Source organism: Periplaneta americana, chromosome 16 (genome assembly GCF_040183065.1).
Source record: "Periplaneta americana isolate PAMFEO1 chromosome 16, P.americana_PAMFEO1_priV1, whole genome shotgun sequence".
NCBI classification, from domain to species: domain Eukaryota; kingdom Metazoa; phylum Arthropoda; class Insecta; order Blattodea; family Blattidae; genus Periplaneta; species Periplaneta americana.
The window spans coordinates 13,699,716-13,712,928 of record NC_091132.1 but is presented as its reverse complement, the minus strand read 5'-3'; the positions used below and the strand labels follow the sequence as shown (position 1 = coordinate 13,712,928).

The following is a 13,213-nucleotide window of genomic DNA, read 5'->3' as shown; positions in this document are numbered from 1 at the left end:
GAATCAAACGTCCTATTTTAATTATATAATTACTTTATATTTATTTCTAACGGGTGCAGCGGAGCGCATGGGTACGGCTAGTTTTAACATAAAAAATTTATACTCCAAGGCTAACTGGATAAAATGTTGCGGAAGTTTCAACTTCTGACGAAAGTTGCATAGCAATAGCAACACGTTATGTCACACTATTCTGAAATCACTTAGCATCGGTAATCAGTTCCATCACACTACTGCTTATTGATGACTAATTACATCACACAGTTGGGCAAGTCCACTTAGAAATGCAAATATGGGAATTCAATCCATTTCTTATCCATTAACAAAATGAACAAACCTATCATGCATGCAAATGTAACAGTCATGACATTAGTCTTGTTGTCAAAAGGAAGTGAAGGAAGGATTACAATGAGTACATATCGTCAGTTTACAAGCAAAACACATAAAATAAAAAATATTATTTCTAAGAAAGAGGTGTCTTAAATCATCCACAGAACTCCTGCACAGAAATATCATACGTACTTCGGTACATTACAATAATATATGTAAATAATCACTTCGTGATTTAGGATGGCGTTCACTCTGTCGGATCCCGGCCACTTAGTCACTCGTAATGAGTGCACCTCTGCACATAGTGTGTTGGACGTTGTGCCACTGTCACACATCTGTGACACATTGCATGAGGGTTGGCCACTAAAGGGAAAGTAAGAGATGGAACTTAAACTGAGAGGATTCAATCCGGCATCTGAACTGGAATCCATCGGATCCCAGCCACTTAGTTGCTCGTAATGAGTGCACTTCTGCACAAAGTGTGTTAGACACTGTGCCACTGTCATACATCTGTGACACAGTGCATGAGGGTTGGCCACTAAAGGGAAACTAAGACGTGGAACTTAAATTGAGAGGATTCAATCCAGCATCTGAACTGGAATCTGGTGTGACTTAGTGGATAAAGCATCAGCAGCACATAGAGCTGAAAACCGGGTTCAAGTCCCAGTGCTAGAGAAAATTTTTCTCCACTCCACCCATCCTTCATCATATATAAAGATAGTTGTCACTAAAAGGGTTTTTGGAGAACTTCATTTATAATAATATATTAAAAAAAATAATGACTCAATATTCGGTTGAGAAGCTTTTATCATCCAGTCTGCTGTCAAAAAATCTGAAAGTTAGAATTTATAAAAGTTATATTACCGATTCTTCTGTATGGTTGTGAAACTTGGACTCTCACTCTGAGAGAGGAACATAGGTTAAGGGTGTTTGAGAATAAGGTGCTTAGGAAAATATTTGGGGCTAAGAGGGATGAAGTTATAGGAGAATGGAGAAAGTTACACAACACAGAACTGCACGCATTGTATTCTTCACCTGACATAATTAGGAACATTAAATCCAGACGTTTGAGATGGGCAGGGCATGTAGCACGTATGGGCGAATCCAGAAATGCATATAGAGTGTTAGTTGGGAGACCGGAGGGAAAAAGACCTTTAGGGAGGCCGAGACGTAGATGGGAGGATAATATTAAAATGGATTTGAGGGAGGTGGGATATGATGATAGAGACTGGATTAATCTTGCACAGGATAGGGACCGATGGCGGGCTTATGTGAGGGCGGCAATGAACCTTCGGGTTCCTTAAAAGCCATTTGTAAGTAAGTAATGTCTCAATACTTCCTCCCCGTTCTAAGTATACTTTACTATGGAATCATTACAATTAGTGACAGATAAAAGGAAGAATATTTGCTTGGAAGTGTAAATTTACCTTGGTTTACTGAAGTCGAGCAGAGTTAACAACACAGAAATTCCGCCAACTATTGATGACTCGCTCTTCTCTTTTCCCAATATGTGATCCAAAAGTTGTTTCACAGTTTCAGGTCTGCCACAACAAAAGAAACAAAAATTTAGTTACATATTTGCTATCACAATCTACTTACATAAAATTACTAAATTATGCAGACTTCCATTAAGAAATTTCTGCACTTACGACTCGAGTGTGTTGAGTATTGGATCCGGATCTGTTCGTTCTGCAGACGTATGCTGATTTTCCCTCGACATTTTAATAACGTCGCATAGAAGCTGAGCTGCATTACAGTGACGTTCAGGGTCGACAGCAGGATCCAGCAATGCAACGAGACACTGAACCACTCTCTGACTGTCCAGCCACTGCAAAACAAATTAATTTGCATTTATTATCACTTGGATGACGTCCAATTATCACTTACACTGCCACATACTTAAAACCATTACCAATAACGTTCAAGTATTAGGTCTCTCTAGTCTGTTACAGTCGCCACCCATATTTTCGTAAGCCTTCTTCCTAAATTTCAGAGTTCTCTTGAAGTACAGTGCAAGATTAATTTTTTTTATTCTTTCCTGATCCATTCTGATCTTTCCAGTTATTCCTACAAATTTGTATATACAATAAAACTTCTTTTATATGTTTAATACTCAGGGGAGACTGTTGCACTTTTAAACATTTTTCACATTTTATTGTTTTTAATTTTGGAAAATGAATCGTTTTTAATGAAAAAAAAAATGCTTGAAATAATTATTGAATATTCCTTTACAACTTCCTGCATATATTTTCGTGTTTTACATATCTATTAAGGATGGAAAAAATAAAATGAAGACGATATGTAATATGTTCAAAGGTACAACAGGTTCATGTACCTTGGAACATACCCTCTTGTAAGTTGGAACACATGGAATATAGGTGGGAATATAGCTGTAAAAACTGACAATCGTATTTAAAATGTATTTGCCATCATAAATCAGAGCAGGCTTCTCTGATTGAGATTTGATTTCCTGGGGGAGCAATAGCTGCTTCAACAGCTTTCTTTAATGCACCCGGATCAATTGGGGGACTCTTAACTCTAGATTTACTTTGTGACATGATCTTATCAATCAATCTTCTTAATGTATCCAGCTGTTTGCTGACAACATAATGTCCACTACAGTCCACTGTAGTCTATTCAGTTGTTGTTTTTCACGAGAAATGAGGTGTATTTTGATTGGTGTTCATTATAGATGCCTGTCGCTAGTAGCCAGAGTTGGGATGTAGTCAATATATACTGCAGGGCTGTATCTTCTGCAACTGTTACTGATGATTTTAATTTACTTCTTTTGTGGTTTATGGATGGACAGTATAGAAGAATGTGTTCCAGATCTTCATCCTGATTATTATACCACATACAAGTAGGATTGTCAGAAATGTGAAATGGGTGTAGGTACAATTGTGTGTGACAATGTGACCTGTTCTGGCCCTTGTTAAAAATGTTTGAACATGTCTGGGCAAGTTTTTGTACATTTTCAGGTCATTTGGTTTCTTTTGTACAGACTGTAAAATTTTTCCTTTGTCAGAAGAGAGCCAATTGTTGATCCATAGGTTTGTAAAATGAGACTTTACTGAAGCAAAAGCACTGGATAGAGATATCACTTGAAGAGGTCTTGGTTGCAAATATGTTGTATGTTTTGCAATATTATCGACTTTCTCATTTCCAGGTATACCACAATGACTAGGTACCCATTGAAATGTTATTTCTTTTTGGAATTTTTTTAGTTTACTTAGTTGTTTCTGAATTGGAATAATTCTATGTGCGTATAGATTTGGTACATATTTAACTATACATATTAAATATAGCCCCCTTGGAATCAGTAAGTATGCAAATAGATTTTTCAGAAATTTGAGTAACACACCGAAGAGCAGCATCAATAGCTAGCAATTCAATGTCAAGACTGGAGGAGGATGAACATGGTATGAAATAACTTTCTTGATATTTTGGAATATAATACCCTGCTCCTGATGTCCCATTATTAGGATTTAGAGACTCATCTGTATAAATCTGAAGATGATCCTTATATGTGCTGCAGAGTAGTTCCATGGCATCTAACTTAAGAATGTATGGAGGATCATTTTTGGGATGATTTCCTGGAATTTGTATGCTATGTTCTGGAATCACCCATTTCCATGGAGTTTTAGCAATGAGTGTGTCTGTGATATAGGTGACATGATCTTAAAATAAAACAAAAACAAAAACCGCTAGTATCGTGTACCTTAGAACATGTTCCATGGTACAAGATGATTTTTGTGTTCAAAGGTACAAGAGGTTGCACATTTAAACAGATATGGCTCCCAAAACTAGAGATTCTAATAAATCATGGAAATTAAAATATGTTATTACTCACCAGATGATAGAGAACACACTATACTTGATTGATAGTAACAAATACAATCTGGTTTTGTGTTAGAAAACATATATCAATGAATGAAATGTTGCCATTAGGTTAATTAGCATAAGTGTAACCGTTTTTTAAGTGGGCACCAATTTTTTGTTTGTAATGGTGGTTACATCACTCACTCACGTAAACCCCCAGTATGACTGGAGGGCCACACCTGTCGTAGGTTAATGGGTCCATTGGACCTGGCCGGGAGGAGTTTTGGAGTCCACAGACCTTTCTCACAAGCACCACTTGTGGAACATTTCTAGGCCGTGGTAGGCCCGCGTAAGAGATGAAATAGCATTTCCTCTATTTCTGATGGTGTGGTTATACCGCCAATACTCGGTCCCCAGAGCTTCATCTGTAAAAGCAAGTTGCACCACGAGCAGGTTGAGGTTGGGTTTTGGATAGGAGAGGTTATGGAATGCACTTCACTGTCCCTTGCAACAATGATCCAACAACTTCAAAAACTACAGAAAAGAATTCAATTGCAATGGATACCTGCACATTGCGGAATTGCTGGAAATGAAACTGCTGACTTTCTTGCCAAAAAAAGGATCCAATTTAATTCAGAATACAAATACAAGCCTACCTTTTACATCCATCAAAAGACTAATTAAAAATAAATATAAAATCAAGCAAAACCAAGCACTATGTACCAAAGCCAAAGATAAAAAATGGAGCATTTTAATAAAAAAAAACAGAAATTATTCCAGAAATCCCACGTAAATCTGCAGTAGCAAAATTCAGACTGCTTACAGAACACGATTATTTGGCCAAACACTTGAATAAAATAGGAATTTACACAAATCCAACTTGCCCTCTATGCAACAAAGAAGAAATGACTGAAGATCATCTCATAACCTGTGAAGTTCTACCTGATGGATCCACCACAGAGAAATATTGGAGAGCAAGAACGCTAATGGCTTCATTGCCAAAGCCCGGCATTAGATAACAACAACAACAACAACATGAATGAAATGTTTACTTTTGGTACTAAAAAAATTTTTTTGTTCACAAAACTCATACTTTGCAATAAATCACATACTTGTAGTTGTAATCCCCTTGTAGAGGGGAAGAGAAGGCCTGATGGCCTTATCTCTACCAGGTTAAATAAATAAAATAAATAATAAATTAAACTGAAACATCGTGAAACTTCTTTCTATATACTACCTGTACTTACGTTCAGAATATTCTGCTTCATTTCCACGCCTTCAACATGTGTGATGAGCTTCAGCATTAAATCCATTATGGCAGAAGTACCCAAGTGCTTCAGCAATAAACTGATACAGTTTTCCTTAGATTTTAAAAACTCCAAAACCTGCAAACAAGTGAACTGATAGGAATACCAGTTCTGGGGATAGAGGGAGAAGGAAGAGAGAGAGAGAGAGAAAAAATATTTTATATAACATCTGTTCCAAATGTGATACAGTTCCTTATTAATAATAATATCTAGAATATATTCCACATCTGGGCTTCTCTGTATTGCCATGAAACGAAATGTCAACAGAAAATAAAAATAACCATCCATCAAGAAATACACCACAGTACCATTTTCTGCAAGAAAACAGAGAGAAACAGAACTAACAGTAAACATTAATGCAGCATTTATTTAAGCCATGCAATGCTTTTTGTTAATGTCAGAGAAATCACAACCAAAAACTACACATAATTATATTACTGCATTAATTTTCAAAATCTGCCACCAATCTACTGAAAGTTTTCGAGATGAGAAAGTTGCACAGTTTAATAAGAATATGTAACTCACACTTGTTTCCTCAGCAAAACTATGATTACATAAAATCTTAAGCTTTGTTAAAAATGGATTAATACTTACATCTCACAAAAAAATATTACGTATTTGGGATAACCAATTTTGTAAGTTAAGATCTAAAACAAATTGTAATTTAAACGGTTGCCAAGTTACGGGAAAGAAGTTGACTGTCCAAATTTGCTTGCATAAAAAGGATCGAAAAGATATTACCATTTTGCTATAGTAGTAAAGGGGGTGATAGGTGAAATTTTAGTAATTTTCAATCAAAAATCGAATTTTCGTTTTCTTGTACAAAATGAATTGGTAATCTCTTATTTATATGTTGGACAAGTTTCAGTACATTGCAATGCTCGAAAGCATAAAAATTACACTATAAATGGCTACACCCTTGAACTTCAATTCCATGCAAATTTTACAAACTGTTTTCTCACACTTTGTTTTCCAGCACATTTCGTCAGATTCGAAGTGTAAAGGGGCTTACAATTTTGATGATAGGAACATTAAATTTTTACTGCATGTGATATATACTGTGGTTAACAAAACAGTGCATGGGTTTTTATGATTACCATAAATGAATACTTTTATAAATAAAAAATGAAATATTTATAGTGGCAATGGAAAATTTCTATTTTTAGTATGCAATGATAATAAACATGTTTCCCCCTTTTGTAGTAAAGATATAGGAAAACTAATGCGTTATGTTTTTCTAAATATGCCACTGGTCTTGCAAAAAAAATTTCAAACATTATACCGAAGAAGTGAGCTACATTTCATTTTGAAATATGCAAATTTTTGTTAATAGCTCAGAAACAATTTCACTCACAGAAATGAAACTTCACATGATTATCTACCACACTGTAAGTTTGTTTTGCTTAAATATAGCATTTTTGGTATGTAGAACGGTAAATGCAACATAGAAAGTAATTGTGGAAAATTTCGTGTGTATTACTATTACCAAAAAACAGTTTCTAGTTATTGGTTATCACAAAATACACTGAAGAATCAACACAGAGATGCAATGATGCAGCTCAAAAAACAGTGTGTTGTGTGTGAACAGAAACGAAACTCCTATCGCAACTTCTGCAGCTCTTGGGTTATGCAGCACAAAAAGCAGCACACTGCATGCTACTTCTGGCTCCTGTGAATTTTATTTTAGTAGGTTATTTCACGACGCTTTATCAACATCTCAGGTTATTTAGCATCTAAATGAGATGAAGGTGATAATGCGGTGAAATGAGTCCGGGACCCAACACCGAAAGTTACCCAGCATTTGCTCATATTGGGTTGAGGGAAAACCCCGGAAAAAAACCTCAACCAGGTAACTTGTCCCAACCGGGAATCGAACCCGGGCCACCTGGTTTCGCGGCTAGATGCGCTAACCATTACTCCACAGGCGTGGACGGCTCCTGTGAATGTTACGCACAATGTTTACATCTGAAGCAGAAACGTTGCACAGCAAAAGTAGGGATGTGTGACTGTATCTGAAGTGCAAAGGAACCTTTTGCATTCCCAACCCATTTTTCATTCCATTCCTGATTCAAGATTTCTTAATTTGCTACAAATCTCCTGTACACGATGAAAGCCGTTGAGCACTGTAATGTAGCCAAATCATTTTTTCCTACAAGAGAGATAGGGGAAAAGGGAGGGAGAAAAGAAGAGCCGATTGTTCATCTTTTTAGCATGAAGCATGGCTACTAGGCAACACTGCAAGTCTGTAATTCACTGCAGCCCTGTAAAGCCTTTTAAGGTTATATGCAGGAGTCTGTAGCCGAGAATAATGAGATTTTTGGTATTTCTTCACTTCCAAACGAAACCATGCTAAGGAACATAACCGCCTCTTAAAAGCCATCACCCTGCATCCGGTAACAAGCCTGGCAACCACTCGACCAACAAGGATGATCATCCTTCAAGGAAGTGGAAAAGGAGTGAAATGTTACCATACTATTTCACAACATTTTGCTTTATAAATTATGTCAGTTTTTTACCACAAGCTTTTAAATTTATAATATAGGCGTTAAAACAAACATTTAATAAAGACGTCAATAAATTTAAACTTCCTGTATAAAATCCTGAATTAACAAGTGTGGAAAATTTAATTATGGGCGTAAAATGTCATACTACTTCACTCCACATACCTTGGAAAAAAAGTTCTTGAACTAGAACAATGGTTGCCCGAAAAAAAACTTAGTAAAAAGTCGGCATGATACTAAACAAAATCCTGTACCCGTGCTTTTAATGGGGGACATAAGTCAAAATGCCAAGTATCAGCAAAACATTAATATCTTCTCTTTTTTTTTTCTTCATATTTTTTATGAATAAAGTTTTTATTATTTTTTTTAATTTAAAAAAAAATTCGCAGTGAAAAATATAGTGGGACTGCATTGGTGTTAATGCAGCTTCTGTGGGTACCTCTTTGTTACTTGATAGCTTAAACAACAAGTTTAAGCCCCCTCACCACGACAAGGTAAGTACCCACGAGGGAAACTGAATAGACTACAGTGGACTTCATGTTGTCAGCAAACAGCTGGATACATTAAGAAGATTGATTAAAAAAATTCGCATTACTATAAACATATACTTTTTTTACGCGAATTGGCTAATTAAACAATCTGACTTTTTTCTGCTTAATAAGAGAACACAAATATAACATTTTATGCAGAGACTTTTCCATATTCCTCTCCTTTTATTTATTTTATTAAATTTTAAATTTTGATAAAATGAATTTGGATTACAAATCAGTCTTCTTTATAAAGTAGAAAATAAAAGAGAACATATTTCACAATTCTTTTGCAAGATAAAATGAATCTATTCAATAAAATCTAGGATGCAAAGTTTAATAAAATTTCCTCAAATGGTTCATGAGAAAATGGTGCATAAGTAATGAAAAATGTGTTTTCAGTACCTTAAAGTTCCTCACATGCCTTCAAATTGTACATATCCATAATCAGGGCCAAATTTGGCCATCAAATTTTTTTTTTTGGTAAGATTCTTGCAACTACATATTTACTATTAAATGAAGCAATAACATTTCTTTGCGATTTTTTACCATTTTGATTGACATCTACCCTTTAATGCTTCTGTGCAACAAAGCAAACGCATGTTTTGTATCACATTCAGAGAGGAGAGGAGAAGAGAGGATAGAATAGGAAAGGAGAGGAGGGGCGTGCGAAGAAAGGAGAGAAAAAAGGAAAATGTAGGGAAAGTGATGAGAAGGAAAAAGGAGAAAGGAACAGAAATGGGTGGGAGAGAAAGGGAATATAGAAAGAAAAAATGATAAAGGTTAAAATGAGAAGACAGTAGAAAACAGAGAGCAACTGAGAGAAGAGTGGGAAGAGACGAAATATATTAAAAAAAAATAGGTAAAGTACAGAGGTGTGAAAATTATTAGAATAATCTTAATTTTAAAGGTTTTTTAATAGTTCCTTCACAAATATTAATTGAATTGATGAATATTGGTATATATTACTATACTGATGTAGGATATATTTACTACTAACAATGCCGGAAAGCACTGTTGTACATTGGTATTTTTCTTATTTTACAATTGTTATGGGAATTCGGAAATTATTATATTATGTTGGCGGAATTGGAAACATAAAAAATTATATGCACAAAACAGATGTATACGTTCATTTGAACTTCACAACAATGTAAACGCAAAGAACAATTTGTTTAAAGCATTTCTTAATTAATTTTTTATGTTTCCAATTCCGCCAACATAATATAATAATTTCTGAATTCCCATAACAATTGTAAAATAAGAAAAATACCAATGTACAACAATCCTTTCCGGCATTGTTAGTAGTAAATATATCCTACATCAGTATAGTAATATACACCAATATTCATCAATGCAATGAATATTTGTGAAGGAACTATTAAAAAACCTTTAAAATTAAGATTATTCTAATAATTTTCACACCTCTGTAGTTACTTATTTTAAAATTCCCTTAATTCAGGAACTGTTCAAGAGTTTAATCACATTATGACTGCAATAATGAAGCAATGGTTTAACGAAATGGCAAAGTAAGTCAGAGTATCTAGTAAAAAATATGCCACTCCATCCACCAAAAATCTCACACGACCTGAATGGGATGGTATTATGATATTCCAGTTCCAAAGGTGGGCAGCTGATTACCAGGATAAGGTAACACTAATCTTATACATATAATATAGTAATAGCATTTTGAGAAAGAGTATCACTCTAATTCGTAAAAGCTATTACTGCTATTCATAAATAATGAAATTCTTTAATTACCCACGTAAAAATGTTAACTTTAGGTGTATTGTATTGTACTGTATTTATTAACATTCCATTCATACATGCTTACAGCTAGAATATGGAACAAGTCAAAAAACTTAATACTATTATAAAATCTTAATTTATAGTCACAGTCTAGATGAAATATATACAGACGAGATTTACAATATAGTCTACTAGTACAACACAAAGTTTTAGTATCAATTTCATGAAGCGTTATTGAATGTCATGAATTCACCTACAGAATAGAAGGCGTGAGAAATTAGGTACTTCTTCAATTTGGCCCTAAATAATTTTATGTTTTGAGTTTCATTTTTTCTATCGATAGGGAGGCTATTAAAAATTTTTACTGCCATATAACGCACTCCTTTTTGATAGCACGATAGACTTGCCGATGGAGTATGAAAGTCATTATGTATGAGATTATTGTAAAAAAAGAAGTCATAATTATACTGTTCGAGTGCAATGTATAAAAAACAATTATTTCAACAATGAACTATGTGGTTACTCTAAGGTTACCAGATTTTTTTCATAATTTCTGGAGACAAGTATTGACGTATAAAAATACCTTTATCATATCTGTTAGTATGCCATTCACTGATGTTTTTACACAATTTAAAGTTGGTTAACATAGCAAACCTGGCATTAACAATTTCCAAACTCATTCTGGATTTTTGGGATGTTCATATCATGTCCATTGATGATTCTCTCTCCACTGAAGCATTACTTCCAGGACACATGAGATAGTTCAATAAACTTCTGAAGTTGTGCACAGTCCACTCATTTTAAGCAAGGAATAGCATTTTCTACATTCCAGTTTGCCGACACACGCGCACACGCACACACACACTCTCTCTCTCTCTCTCTTTCGAACACACACACACAAACACAGTCCCTCTCTCTCTCTCTCACACACACATACACACTCACACTCACTCTCTCCCCTGCCCTCCCTATCTGTCTCCCCTCCCTCCTCTCCATTTTGCCATTTTCTCTGAAATCATATATTTCTTCAAACAAGAAATTTCATCAAATACATTATTTTCATCCAGGTCAAGGCCATCTAAATTAGAAGAAAAATAATTGTCTCTTCAAATTTTTCTCTTTGTAAAGAAAGGCTCAGCAGTATAAATTTCGTAGATATCTTATTTTGTGAATGAATAACCCAGGCAGTGAGATATTCAACATCATTTTCTTAAAATTCACGAGAGACACTAAGAATTCTGTTGTGATATAAGAGCCACTTCTAAAGTTACCCAAAAGTTGCTTGATTGATGGTGGAATAAATGTATATACAAAGTTGCATTAGCAAAATTTATCACACCAATGTGCAAAGATCATTAAACTATATTAATAAAATAAAATATCTGGAAAAAATAATCTGGAGACATTCTGGGGATGTATTTTGTCTGGGGACAGAAAGCAAAACTTGGGGACTGTCAGGAGTCTGGTAACCTTAGGTTACTCTGCATAGACAAAAACATAAGAATAACGTTTTTTTACTGAGGAATTCAATCAGAGTACATCAAAACAACTCCACAACCATAAGCTTTCCCAATGAACAATTATAAAACTACCATGCATAACATATCTTCGAAAAGATATCTATAAATTACTTCCAAATGTGAAGTAGATGGAAAAAAATATATATTATGTACACATCTCCCACTTCCTGTATAAACACTAGCAATCTTAACAATTATGAGACATATTCCCACAAGACACATGGAATTTGACATGCATGGAGAAATATCAGAGAAACCCAGCTGCATAAAACATGTTTGCCCTGCATGTTGAAGTCCCACCTAAAAGACTGTGGAACTCCATTGTACTGGCACAATTTATGTTGTTCGAGAGTACAACTCTCTCTCACTTTTAGTCAAGGCTTCATAAATACACATACCTTTTACAGAAACGGCAAAAAAATTATTTTAAATATGTACGTGAATGTGATAAAAAAATTATGACTAGAGATAATCGTCATATTCTATTCAATATTTTATGATATTAGCTTCTTTATTTTTAATAATTTATTATATAAAATGTTTAAGAAATTTTCGACGACTAGGGTGATAGAAGTTGCATACACAATTATCACAATGATCTGCCTTCAATATACCGATCATTAAATCTCAATGTCTTGGAAATATCGTGCATAAACAAGTCATTCACACAATGCAGGACATTTTGACAATGAAGCCAATATGTTCCAATACCAATGTTCGTAACTGCACAAGACAAGACACCTCTATTCCCTATATAAAGGAGATTATTTTTATTTCTTTTATTGAGAATCGAAGCCTGGACCATTTGGTTCTTAGACATAAGCAAGTATAATACAAATAGTGATTATTTAATTACTAAATTAAACAACTTATGCAGTTTTCGTTGCAACTTCTGGATGGAACAAAGCAGAAATACCAGCATAGTCAATATTTAAGACACTGTACATTATATTTGTTGAATTACATTTCAAATGCATTACACACTTAAATTTCTAAGGTTTTATTGTTAGTGAGCCTTCAATACACAACACCACACATTTCTTCTACTGAGGAGCATACATAGCGATGGCTGAGAACCAGACTGTTCTAAATCCAACTTTTTATAAGAAAGAAATCTGTGTTTCATCGTGTTCCAGTTCTTGTCTGCATACATGAATCGAACAAAGTTATAAATATTCCTCTCGGTAAGGTTACTATGAAGCTATTCCAAATTGTTTCATGAAGCTTAGAATGTCATGAGCTTAAAATAGCTCTTCTGAAAAAAAAAAAAAAAATAGTAAAATGGACTTGGAACAGTCTGGTTCTGGGCCATCGATAGATTATATACATACACGGTTCAAAAAGTTTCCAGAATATATTATTTCCACTGAAATGAGTAATGTCATGTGATATATTTCTATTTCTGGTGTTGGCATCATTCATGATGTCACTTCCGTAGAAGTTTCATGATCACAGTCATGAAC

At 34.5% G+C, this 13,213-nt stretch overlaps 1 protein-coding gene across 6 annotated transcripts in view; it reads right to left on the bottom strand.

Moving 5' to 3' along the window:
- fmt (phosphatase 6 regulatory subunit 1-like protein fmt) overlaps window positions 1-13,213 on the bottom strand; it is an 80,987-nt gene that overhangs the window by 43,775 nt on the left and 23,999 nt on the right. For 5 of the 6 annotated variants that reach the window (XM_069849088.1, XM_069849087.1, XM_069849089.1 and 2 more), the window contains 3 exons: window positions 5,394-5,564; window positions 1,977-2,155; window positions 1,755-1,868 (listed from right to left, as the gene is read on the bottom strand). In XM_069849088.1, coding sequence (XP_069705189.1) covers window positions 1,755-1,868; window positions 1,977-2,155; window positions 5,394-5,564 — 464 coding nt within the window. The remainder of the gene's footprint in view (window positions 1-1,754; window positions 1,869-1,976; window positions 2,156-5,393; window positions 5,565-13,213) is intronic. The other variant, XM_069849093.1, reaches the window with a different exon arrangement.